Source organism: Cyanistes caeruleus, chromosome 4, assembly GCF_971803275.1.
Source record: "Cyanistes caeruleus chromosome 4, bCyaCae1.hap1.1, whole genome shotgun sequence".
In the NCBI taxonomy this organism is placed as follows: domain Eukaryota; kingdom Metazoa; phylum Chordata; class Aves; order Passeriformes; family Paridae; genus Cyanistes; species Cyanistes caeruleus.
The window spans coordinates 81,338,739-81,351,943 of NC_141704.1; the positions used below are offsets into that span (position 1 = coordinate 81,338,739).

General features: G+C 38.3%; 1 protein-coding gene across 24 annotated transcripts in view; it reads right to left on the reverse strand.

Annotated features, from left to right (window-relative positions):
• Nucleotides 1-493: 493 nt before the first annotated feature.
• The window catches only part of CALD1 (caldesmon 1), a 223,514-nt gene continuing 210,802 nt past the window's right edge, over nt 494-13,205 (reverse strand). For 12 of the 24 annotated variants that reach the window (XM_086886021.1, XM_086886011.1, XM_086886022.1 and 9 more), the window contains 7 exons: nt 9,266-9,309; nt 9,092-9,170; nt 7,686-7,817; nt 6,610-6,705; nt 4,109-4,189; nt 3,833-3,866; nt 494-2,203 (listed from right to left, as the gene is read on the reverse strand). In XM_086886021.1, coding sequence (XP_086742147.1) covers nt 2,172-2,203; nt 3,833-3,866; nt 4,109-4,189; nt 6,610-6,705; nt 7,686-7,817; nt 9,092-9,170; nt 9,266-9,309 — 498 coding nt within the window. In that variant the 3' untranslated portion in view covers nt 494-2,171. Of the gene's footprint in view, nt 2,204-3,832; nt 3,867-4,108; nt 4,190-5,642; nt 5,734-6,609; nt 6,706-7,685; nt 7,818-9,091; nt 9,171-9,265; nt 9,310-13,205 lie in introns of those variants that run through there. The other 12 variants (XM_086886026.1, XM_086886027.1, XM_086886016.1 and 9 more) reach the window with 2 other exon arrangements.

A 13,205-nucleotide genomic window follows, 5' to 3' on the forward strand; every position in this document is an offset into this window, starting at 1 on the left:
GGGACCTAAAGAACAAAATTGTCATTGTTGCCCCACACAGCCCTTCCTCTGAATACCTAAAAAACTGAATTCTTGTGTGATTAGTGGGGAAGGTTGAAGACAGCAACAGGGGCAAGGATAATTCACAGTAAAATCCAGCCAGATGAATGTAAGGGCTGCCTCCAACATCAGACTGGGAGTCTCAAATATAAACTTAGATTTTTTTTTGCAACTCTGCTGGCAGCATCCAGAATATTACACTCAGACTGAAGCTGAGGAAAGCACAGAAAAAAACCCTTCAAAATCACCAGAGCAAACCCTGAGACAGGCTGACAGTAAATTGCTGTAAAATATATTCAGATTGATTTTTGCTAGGCCAAAGCCAAGCTGGTTTGTGGCATTCAGGAGAGACACCCTTAGGGGTTCTTTACCTTATTTCACAGGGAATTAGCACAATTCCTGTCCCACTTACAGCAACTGGTCCATCCCTACTCATTGACAACCAGGGGGCTGCTGATGGGAATACTCCATTTATTGCAGATGCAGTTTCAGAATACATTTCTTTGAACAAATTGTTTTTATTGCAGCCATCAGATGTTTTTTGAAAGACTCCTAGGAGAGCTCACAAAACCCCCCCAAACAAAAAGAAACCCATGACAACTCACAGACAATGCCAGGCACAGTTTCACCCCCTACAGAAAACTTTGTGCACCTCCACATGTAAACAAGATGTTGCAGCCGAGCAGGGAGCCCAGCTTTGGGTTGAAACAGAACATTACACTTCTTTAGGAAGAATCCAGATGCTGCAGGAGATGGAAGTGGTGATAAGGGAGGTCCTGGGGGGCTCTGATGCAAAGCTGTTCACAATTTGCTCAGGGGCTACTTGAGTTGCTCAGTTTATGCCACCATCTTCTGTAGGATGTCAATGTCAAACTATGGCATGTAAATCCAAACCAAGCTGATGTCTTACAGCCAAGTATTTACTATGTACAAACAAAAACATCTGTAAATAAGGTATTCAGGAGAGAGAGAGGTAAAAAGAAGCATCATAGAGGTTTACTTCATTTTGGTGTACGGCACTGATGGATGGCAAGATTTAGTGTACAGTCATTTGAAACCAGCTCCAACTCTCTTTACATCTTTTTTCTTTTTAATTATGGTGGTTTTATATAAATTAAGCTACAATGTTTTTATACAAGTGACCTATTTTTGACCCTCTATACCCTTACCTTTTCCTCTTTTAAAAACTATACTTTCTTTTTAATTACCCATTTCTGGGCAACTGACATTTAAATTTTTTTTAATACTTATCTCACCATACCTCTACTGACAATTACGAAATCTTACTATAGAAAAGTGTGTGATTTTGTCTTTATTTTTTTTTTTAAGCTGTGATATTGGCTAATTATGTATGTTTATTGCTAAATATAATACTCTAGCACATATTAAAGCATTCTACCATTAGTAGTGCCTTTAGGCTAAACTTTGTAAAGCTATGTGTGTATATATATTCTAGATTGCATTCCATTACTAGTCACTAACAACAAAAAGAAATATCAGTACCGCTGTCAGCTAACATAATCATCCAAATTTAGGTATTAACTTAAACTAGAATGGAAAAATTGATACTTAAAAAAAAAAAAAAAGTATAAAACAAAAAAAAAAATTAAAACACATTATTGATGCAGTATTTCTCATGACATGGGCAACTTACAGAAAATATTACATTGTCAACTAAAGATATTTCTTCCATGCCTTAGTCTAAAGTGCAGAAAGAAAAAAAAGACTTCTGTTTTACAAAAGCAACCATTGTTTTTATAGGTTTACTGCACACCTTTCCCAAGCAACTTTACTTTACATGCTTTTTGGGTTGACCAAATGCCAGCTGAAATCACTGTTCAGATACATATTTATGAGTGTCAGTAGGAGAGTTTATATATTTCACAGCATGGGTTTCTTTAGGAATAAAGGCTCTTGTGCAAAGGCAGTACTATTCTGATGAATGTCTAGACTGATTATTAAATACAGTGCTAATATACATGGTTTTAACTGGGATAATGCAAAAAAGACATTTTGGTAAATAAACATAAATATAAAAAGAACAATTTAGCACTTTTTCCTTTTTTTTTTTTTCTTTTTTTTTTCTTTTTTTCTTCTCCCAAACTGATTGGTCCAGCGTCTTTAGGGGCCTCCTATGGTTCTTTCTCAAATTGTCTCAAACCTGCTGAGAAAGAGACGGATTAAATATGGCTTGAAGGAACCCAAACACATCTCCAGAACAGAAAAGGCACAGCTCTTTTAGCTCACTCTCTCAAAGGTTAACAGGTAAGGATATGGGGTGGGTGTGCTCTGCTCATGGATTGAGCTGCTCTGAGGTGGGTCCCAAGAGGGACAAAAATCAGATTTCAGCCTCTGAGGAGAGGCTCAGCAGTGCCCAAACCCCTGGGACAGCTCCTGTGGGTGAAGAACACTTTCCATGGGGACACGGCTGCACTAACCCTGAGCCAGCCCAAAATCCTCTCCCCTGACACTTTGGTTTAAAAAAGGACAAGAAGAGCAAAACAATTCTACTTTGCACCACTCTAAACCAAAAGGAAGAGTTCACAGGTATACCATACCTCTGGCTTTACATAAAAACACTAAAAATGTGTGTGCACACATTGAAGTGTAGAAAACCAAGAGTTTCTCTATATTTGATCATTTTCCTCAGTAAAGAATTGATGTTGCAAAGCATCCTTAAAGCTGTTAAACTGGTCAGCAAACTTCCATTCTCCCCCACTGGTTCTCAGCCATAAAATTAGTTTAATTGGCTGTATTTGGAGTGCTTTAGGTTAAAATAGAAATAAAAAGCTAAGAGGACAATTTTGCTGATTTCTTTCTGTAAAACTAGGTTGTGTTTCACCAACCAGTGGTTTAAAAATGACAATAGCAAAGAAAACACCAGTGCACAGCTCCAGCAAAAGCAGTTTCTCAGCCATTCATGTTCCAATGACATTGTAATGGAATTTGTGAAAGGCAAAGGGAAAAAGGGGTTTTGGACATCAACATGAACAGCTGCAGAATTTTAAAATACAGGTACACCTGTGCAAAAATGTGGCAATGGTACTACATAATAATAAGTATTAAAATATCTGCATTGTATTATTATATATATATATCATCAAATATTGTATGTAGTATTTTATTATTTATGTATATTATAATAGTAATAGTATGTAATAGTATATATGTATAATAGTATAATAGTAATATGTATGTAATAGTATTAATATTATATATGTATTATTATATATTATACTATGTATTATATAATATCATATTACATAATATACATTATTATTTAATATATTAATATATAAACATATTCATATATTTATTTCTCTCTATATATTATATTATATTATATTATATTATATTATATTATATTATATTATATTATATTATATTATATTATATTATATTATATTATATTTCTATATTATATTATATATTATGTAAATATATATGAATATATGTGAATATATAATTGTATAATTATATATAATTAATATAATATATTAATATATTATATTATATATACTAGAATAGAGTATATAATATTATGTATAATATAATATAATATAATATAATATAATATAATATAATATAATATAATATAATATAATATAATATAATATAATATAATATAATATAATATAATATATAAATATTATATATAAATATTACATATAAATATTATATAGAAATATTATATAGAAATATTATATAGAAATATAATAAAGAAATATATAAAAAATATATGATATTCAACTATAGAAACAGGTGCAATGTATGTATTATGGGCATTACTTACCATTAGTCTCTGATTTTTTCCCCATAGCTGATACCTGTTTGAAAAAGCAAAAAAGCCATTATTAAAATCCCATGTAGGAGAACATTGCTATTTAAAACAGGAATAGAAAATCAACCCCATGCAAAGGATGGATGTCCACACATAACACAGCTCTGCCAAACAGGAACATAAAAGCCAGACACTTCTTTCTGAACCTCATTGTGCTTTTTTCTCTAGATAAAAGGTGGGTGAGGAACAGAATATTTTCCTCTCAACACTTCCCAGAAGTGTTTTTACCTTAGAAGAAGCTGCTGGCTTCTCCACTGACTGCTTCTCCCAGAGATTGCGTTTGCCAGATACATCTCCTGGTCTTAAATCCTGTATTTTAAATGTCAGAGAACAGAAACCAACATTAGCTCAGGTTTATTTTCATTTGTTACAGAAAAGGTTAGAATGCCACTTCCTCACAAGAGAATTTGAGGAACATCCACTAGAGGTAAATATTACATTGTTTATCAGTTATAAAGAATAATATTTCACAAAATAACTCCAAACACATCCATGTTTTGAGACAGAAAACAATTCTGTTGCATCTATTTCATATGGCACAGACTGGCCTTTACTCAGTATGCTCAACTTAGGGAGTGCAGTGAAGAGTTACTGCACCATCAGTTTTTTACAAAAAAACCCAAAAAAATCCAATTTCTGCAGAAAAATACCCACATTTTCTCAGGAACAATACTTCTGCTAGAGAGGAATTCAAATGTAGCTTGTCTTGGTTATTTTAGATCAAAATCAAAACATTTTATTTAAAAAAAAATTATTTATTTATTTTAAAATGTGAAAAAAAAAAAATGAGTTAGACTTTTAATACAACAGAAAAGCAGATCCTACATCCTTCAATACAGATTTCAGCACTTATCACTGTAGTCCTTCATATTCATTTTAATTTCCCTTGCATCCTTTGCAACCTTAGGATGTGCCCATCACAAGCCTGACAGGGAAAAAACATACCAAAACAGAGGTAAAGTCATTAAAGAATAGTAGTATTCTCTGAAAATGAGTGTATTATGGAGACTTTAACCAAAACTCTATAAAAATGTCAATTATTTTTTGGGGAAAAGGAGGGCTGAAAATGAAAATGACATCTGCTGGGGAGATGGATTGATATCTACCTCTGTGCATGGCAAATAAGAGACTCAAACAATTTTGGACATCAGTGCTCTCCTTTTCAGCAAGTATTCCAGTCCTGCACGGCCTCCAGGATTTCCTACTGGCCATCCTGGGATGTAGGGAGGGAAGTTTTCTGCACATGAGAATTTCTACCTGTAAAATGCTCAGTGATGAGTGGAAATGAGGTTCCTACAAGGGGTATTTTGCAGAGAACTGGTGAGAATTTGCAGCCACACAGGGTTGCTGATGATCAGAACTTGAAGCCAATTCTGCACTTTAAAAAGGGAGGTCATTAACAAAAGAAGGAGGAAAGCAGCCAGCTTTGACCTGATCACAAAGCCCCTTGCAGGGGACACCATCACAAACCCATTTCCACAGTCCTGAAATGATTTGTGATCTGTGATTTAGGTTCATGGTAAAACTGAAATATTTGCTCTGCCCTGAATTCAAATATTCAATATTCAAACCCCACAAGAATCTTGATGGTCACAAAAACTTTGAATGTTTCTTTACTCTGGCAGAATGTGATGGGGGTGAGAAGTTATTTGCTAAATATGAAATTCTGGGCTTCTCTTTGATTTATTCTGATTAAGAAAAAGTAAAAATCACACATTATAGATGTATATAAACCTTCATAGTCAATTATAAACAGATTTACCTGACCAACTTAGCAAACAGACCCCCAAAGAAGAAGAATAGGAGGAGGGCGTGATCCTTCAAGCAGAGACATTGAAAGAAGAAAGAGCAATCTATTGAGAAAGAAGGAAATTAAGACATAGATAGAAACAGTTGGTTGAGGGAAAAACAAGAGATTAGTTTTACATTGTCTAAAAGATGCAACTTAAAAGAAAGAGAGAAAAATCTGGAGGCAAGATCTATAGTGGACAACGCTGCAAATTTCAAACTCCTCTTTAGGACAAAGAGGAGTGTGAATTGAGAAAGTGTTTGCACTTTTTATAAAGGGCAGGTGAACTGGCAGAAAAACACTGCACAAGTATATGAGAAGAAATCAGTTCTTGAACAAAATCCTGGAGCTGAATCATCAACATCAGAAACAATTCTCCAATATGGACACCCACATTCTGGTTCCTCATCCTTACCCTTCCCCACCCCACAGTCACCTCTTGCTGCTCCTTCCCACATTCTGAGTGATAATAATGAAATAATGAGTTTATTATAAATACCTCCACAGTATTTTCTGCTCTGATTCTGGCTAAATTAATGGGAAGGCTAAAGGGGCCTTCATTTGGAGGTACATTTAGGCTCAGAAAGAACTAAATTATTCCAGCTGTGTTTTAAAACATACTTGGAAGATTTTTTTACAGGGCAAGGGCCAAACTCCAAGTGTGTGCAAGTGTGCAGTCTGGGGTCTGTGGCTGTTCATTTCTAAATTGTAAATGTAAATTCTAAATGTAAAGCCTTTCACAGGTGGTGAGTTAAAGTTATCCTCTGCTTCCCTGAGCTTTAAGGTGAGAACTTCCCTGTTTCCTCTTCCCGTTTTCTGACTGCCAAGGAGTCTCTGTGAGTTTCCAAGAGGACACAGAGCTCCTCCCAAGGCCATCAGCTGGTGGAGGAAGCTCCCTCTGCCCCAGGAGAGAAGAGAAGGCTGTTCCAAGTTCACTTACAGAAGGTTTTGGAGCAGGGGATTTGTTGCTCTCTGGGGTCTTGGTCAACCACTCGTTGATACGACTGGAGACACCAACCTTCAGTCCAGCAGTTTCCTGCAAAATGATAAAATCCACTCACAACACCTTCAGAATGGCTTTTGCTCTGTTTACCATGGTTTGGATTTAAAAGCAAAGCCAAGTTTAGCAGAGAGGTCCTCACTGAGCCTGTGGCTGGCTCAGAGACATCCTATGTGCCCTGAAGGTATTGTCCCCATGAATTACACAGTGCTGCTGCCCTCTAGGTCTCAAAAATCCTACAAAACCATCTTCACTTTACTGCTACCCCAGTAATAAATGTCAGACTAATAAATAAAATAGAATAAAATAAATAAATGTGCTGTTTCTACCACAAACCCAAACTCCAAAAATCTTTAGCTTAAAGAGAAGACATCAGCTCAAATCTACTTTTTTTCTCTTGTTAAACTAATTTTTTTTAAAAAGCACACAGTGGTACTTTTAAGAAACGGCCTAGAATTTAAAACATTAAATCTTTAAAAGGCGAGAACAAATCAATAAAATGTAATTACTGTCTGTAATAACCCACTTCAATCCATAGCTCATCAATTTGCCATTTGATAAATGCTCAGCAACTCACATCAATTTACAGAATGAAAATGTTGCCTTAAGGATTTCCATAGAAAAGATAAAGGCCTCACAAATACTTCTATGAATTATCTAGAAAATATCATCCCTATCCTGCCTATTCAAATCACTTCTGCTCCCCAAAAGAATTTTTCCCTACTCAAAGAATTTCTTTGTACTCTGCTTGAATGCCCCAGATGTATTTTTCTAAGATATCCAATGTGGCTCTGGAATGTCTCATAACTGAGCTCAGTAGGTCACTAAATTCTTCCATTATATTTAATATTGCAGCCACAACATCTTGTGGATTTCTGAGGTCTCCAGGATCCTTTGGGATATTCTTCAGCAGTGACATCAACAGGAGCAGGCTGGCTCACTCAGAGGAACACAAACAGCAAGGTCAGATCCAGAGCATAATGCTTTATAATCACTAGGTTTAATTAAACACATACCTTATTTGGTGTTCCTGTCCCAGAAGGTGATGAGAAAACATTCCCTTTCTCCCACATGCTCTTGATATTGCGGACACCCTCAGCTGGAACGTGAAGGTCAGAAGCTTTAGCTGGTCTTGAAGCCTTTGTGCCCTGGGGAAGAATTGCCAGTTGGTGTTCACCCAGCTGTGAAAGTGGCTTTTTTTTTTTTATATTTTTTTTTCTTTTTTAAAAAAATTCATTTTAAAAAAATTAAATATTTATTTAAACATTTTATTTTTGGCTCGCTTATTTTTGCGTTTATTGCCTTCCTAAAACCCATGGCAAACCTTAGCTCTGCACACAACTGCCCCAAGGCTTTAAAATCATAGTTAGCACCTGGATCCTGGAAAATTGGCTCTTTTAGGGACTGAGCTAGGGAAATCCTTCTGCAGAGGCAGGGGGAAAGGCTGCTCTGTCACTCAGCATCACACTGCTCCATCTGCCCCAGAAAACTGAGCCTCAGCATTCCAGGGGTGCATCTCAGCAATTACAGTGTGTTTGAAACAAGGTGTTCTTTCAGAGTGGAGAGTTGGGTGGAAGTTTTGGGGTGTTTTTTGGGGGAAATGTGTCTTTTGCATGGTTACTAAAAACACCAGGCCAAATTCGCCCTCTTCCTTCTTTTCAAAATTCTTGCACATTTTACATATCATAGGTTTGATGAGAATAAGAACCTGTATGAGTGATGCTTTGCCTCTCTAATTGCAAAGCAAGTCAGATTTGGCAACTTGTGGATGTATCAGAAGCTCAGCAAAGTAAATATCTCAGGTCAGATGGCAGCTGGATATAGTGGCATCAATCTATTTGACCTTGGAGCATGGACAGAAAAAGCTCTCACTTCTGGCTCTTAGGCACAGTTGCCAAAACTACCTGGGGTCAAATTCTGCATTTTGATGTGATTTTTGACATCTCTTTTGCATTTCTCTGCAGAGTATGTCTTTGCCAAGGAATTTCACTGTGAGGTGGCAGCCAGCAGCGCAGAGCCAGGTCCTTGTTCTTCTAAATAAGCTGCCAGGCCAGCTTTGCTCAGGATGACCACCAGCTCTGTGCTGACAGATCTCACATCTCTGTCATGAGATGAGAGATTGCCTCTCATCAAGCAGAGGATGTGACTCACTCCAGGTGCTGACTGAACCCTCCAAAGCTACTGCAAGCTTACAGAACAGAGTAAATTGCAGCATGAAAGGGAAGACAAACCTGAGGTTTTGTTTAGATACACCTCTAGGTGATGGTTACACATGTGCCTCAAGCATTTTGTTCTTGAAGTCACAATAAAGAAGAGTCTGTGATCAAAAAAAAACCCCTGCAATTCTTGAACAGCAAAACAAAGGCCGATTAAAGGCCACAAAGCAATTAATAACCAGATTCATTTGCTGGAATTAACTTACCTCAATTGCACTGGTGTACTGCTCAAGTCTACTGTCAATCTTCGAGACAACTGCTGTTGTCTGGGTGGGTTTCATACCACTATAGGAAATGGGGAAAAAAAATAAATGCAAGAATTATTTTCTCTCCACTTAAACACTACTGTTTGCAATAAACTTACTGTTTCTTTGCTTTACCTCTTTTGAGCAGATTTGTTCAAGAATTCCGTTCTCTCCTCTATCTAGAAAAGAGAGGAACAAAAGCTTTAAGTTTCAAGTTAATAAAGAGCCAGCCTGTGCAAGGCCAGCCTGAAACGTCATTTCAAATGTCAAAAAAGTCAATCTGAAAGAGATACATTCCAACAGAAATGTCACACACACAAAGGTTTTATAGATAGGAGCCTATTATGCTGCAGATTCATAAAAAGGGATATATTTTCTCCATGAATGTTTGCACCCTACAGATTTCTTCAGTGCCTCACATGTAACAGGAGAATAAATGAAGAACACAGAAAGAGGAAATGGGAAGGAGTCTGTCTCGTGGAAGGGATTGAGATCCACCAAAACCTGTGTCATCCTCACATCTCCCACACAAGAGCAAGGATGTATCTCTTGATATAGACAGCAAATTAAATAAAGCTTTTCTGAGATGAGATATCAGACTAGGCCAGGTTTGGAGCTCAGCCACAAAGCCTCCCTTACTCATGTTTTTGGAGGACACCAACAATTTAAATTTGGGCTCCAAAACACCCATCAGTGTAAACCCTGCTCACGTTCAGGCAGGGTCACTGCTGAATCAGTATCTACCAGCTGTAATTATACAACCTGTTATCTGACATTTCATCATTGTTTTCTACTCTGTAAACAGGAAAATATTGTGACATTTCCAGGGAGGAAGACTCATGAAGGTCTCATATGACTTCTGTCAAATCTCTCAATACTTTGAAAACAAAAAACTCCATCCCTGAATAAAGTTTTAAAACATTTCACAGTGGGGAAATGGGGAGTATGTGTAACTATTTGTATTCTGGGTCAAGAAACATTTTCATCACACTTCCTCAAGTCTTATCTACCTTGCATTGTCCCACTTCTCACCCCAGGCTCTACAGTTTCACTTAAAAGTAAAATACATGCAAGCAGCTCCAGGGGATTGAAATGATTAATAATCATCCTTGGCTGGATTCCTGGGGATTCCCCAGTCCCAGCAGGGTCTGTCCATGTTCAATTTACTTTAACTGAAGTAAAACTGCTCTGGCATTTGTGCCTTTAACACAAGGCAGTGACAGCCTTTCCTTTAAATGGTTCTCTTCAGTGCCTTTAGCATCCCAGGCTATCCCAGAACACCAAATCCCACAGCAATCCCATCAAAGGGCATGCAGGGTTTATTTCTCAAGCCCTTGCAAGCAAAATCTCAGTTCACTTGAGTGCAGAATTTGCCAAACCAGCTCCCTGGAGGAACTCCAGCTACCACCCATCCTGCTCAAAGGCACCTCTGAAGCTCTAAAACGCACACACAATTTACAGAGCAGTTTCCATCAGCACTTTTAGCTGCCAAAACATGAGTTGAAAGCAGTCCTGAGTGCAAAGATGGGCTTTGCTAGGACAAATCCTGTTTCAGTGGAGCAATGTCACAAGGTGGCAGCAAAAGAATAGCAGGAGCCCTGCGCACCCACAGGAACAGGTTACAGCTCTTCCACCCACAGGAGTGCAGCAATGCCACAAAAAGAGCAAGGAAATGGTTCAAAAGTGACCAAACAGACCAAGGATGGTCACCTCAAACACGCTGCCTCACGCCTGCTGTGGTATAGCAGAAATTTTCCCCTGATTTTCTGGGTCAACGCATCAAAATGATGAGTTATTCCAGCAAGAGCCCCCAGTTTGTCCCCAGTTTGTCCCCAGTTTGTCCCCAGCTGCATCAGTGAAACCCTGTTGGAAATAATATGGACTATCTCAAAGAACCAGGACTCAAGGATATTGCCCAATAATTCATTTACAGGATCTTCACTCTCTTTTATGTGCAGGTAGGAGAGATGCTTCTGCATAAACATCACTCAGACTTGAGTGGGCACTGGTGGAAGAGGTGGGAAGGAAGAAGAATATCACCCTTGTAAAGTAAAAGGACAAAAGTGGGGTCATTCCTCACCCACTGGTAACAGAGGTTCTCAGAGCACCAGCTCTGGGATCAGGAAAAGGTCAGGGGATGTTCAGAAGAGAAAAGTGGAAAAGCAAAACCAGAAAATAAACTGGAAAGAGTCAGGAAGAAACCCTAAGAACTGAGCAAGGCCCTCTGCCTTGCACAGAGGGATAAAATGTCTTCTGCACATTTGTGTGAGGATTTATTGTGGAATATCCTCCCCAAAACATAGCAGAAGCAGACATCAAATACACCTGGAGCAAACAAATCCATGCACAGGTGTATTCAACAAATAAGTCAAATACATTTACACTGCACAGCAACACCTAAATGTCATTTACCCACTGCACATCACACAAACTCCATGCAAAGAACATAAAACATTTGGCACATACAGTGAACAGTATGACAAAATAGATCTGTAAAAGAAACAGGCAAAGCAAAGTGGTTAACAAAAGATGTTTTCTCAGTTTCAGACCAGGAAATAAAAATAATCTTTTTACTGTGTTCATCTTAACAGGATCTTGTTCAATAGCTTGGGCTGTGTTTTGTCACCATGGAATACTTTCAGAACACACACTCAAAAAAAATCAACCTGCCAGCCTCTAATTAAATTATGACCAGAAAGAATGAGTTAACACACAATATGAGATCATGACTCGGGAAACAAAAACTACTGGAAATTCCCAGTAAAACACTCTTCACAGAAAGGTATTACACCATTTTTAGGAGTTTTAAACTGGGCATTGGATATTACACAACAGAAACTCACAAATGGATCCATAGAAAACTCCTCTCAAAAAACGTGTCAAGGAGTAAGGGGAATAAAAAATGAACACAGGGAGAAATGAAACCCTGTGTTTTGATTTTACCTCATATCCAACATGTGGAAGGACCTAGTGGGAATCCATTGGAGGAGCAGTCCCTAGGAGAGGCTTCTCCTTATCCTCCCTGAGTGCCTAACACAGTCTCTTGCTTCATTAAGCACAGTTATGCTTTTTCCTGCTGTCAGCAGCATCTCAGCAGAGTGTGCCAATTTAGAATTAACTCAGTTTACCTTCCAGACTCAAGTGCTGCCATCAGGATCAAAGATGGGGAAAAACAAACGTCACACATCCTGTTCCTAACGTTCTGTTTTCCCTCTGCCACAAGGATAGATTGTGTGCAAATCCCTTCCAGTCACTGCCCCAGCTGTCAGGTATTGAGAGCAATAATCAGATAGGACAAGACAGGTCTTTAAAGAGAAGAATGTCTCTGAAAAGTCCTATCTTCTGTCTCAGCTGTCAGCAGTGCCTTGCAGAGGGTTCTGGCTGGCTCATGTTTGCCAGGAGATGTTTTCTCCAAAGACAGGGACACCCCAGCCTCCTGCCACTGCTCCCTCCCCTCGACACCCAACTGCTTTTGCATTTCTCCAGGGGTGGTGTTCATCCCCCAGAGGAGAATTAGCACTGGAATATCCTGTTCTCTCCTGATAGAACACAAGGACTCAGTAACCTTCCTTACCAAAGAAAACACGAGGAATGAACTCCTCTAAAAAGCAAAATGATCAAAGATTTTCCAGGAAATTTCATGCTTTGAGTGCATCATGTTTTGAATCAACTATATTAAGGAAAGGACAAGCACCAGGTAGATGTGAGAGCAGCAGGGGCTGTTCCAAGCTTTGTCCTTATTTTAAAAAAATTAAGATACAGGACAGAGGTTGAACAGAAGTTTTGTACCACTGCAGCCCACAGGGTGTTCACCCAGCCCTGAGAAATCCAGGCTGCTTCTGTCCCTGAGCTACTGATGAACTTGGCCTGCATTTATTTGGCATGCTTTCTTTTCACTGTCCCCTCAGAAAGAACCAACCCTCGTGCTGTCACTCCACTTCTGCTGGCTCTGCTGAAGAAATGTCTCAGGTTTGAGGGAAACAAACCTTATTTACCATTTTTTTCACCATATTTACCAGTGTATTTACCAGTCAAAACAACAGGACTTGTCACCACTGTGTTTTCTAGAGGCCAA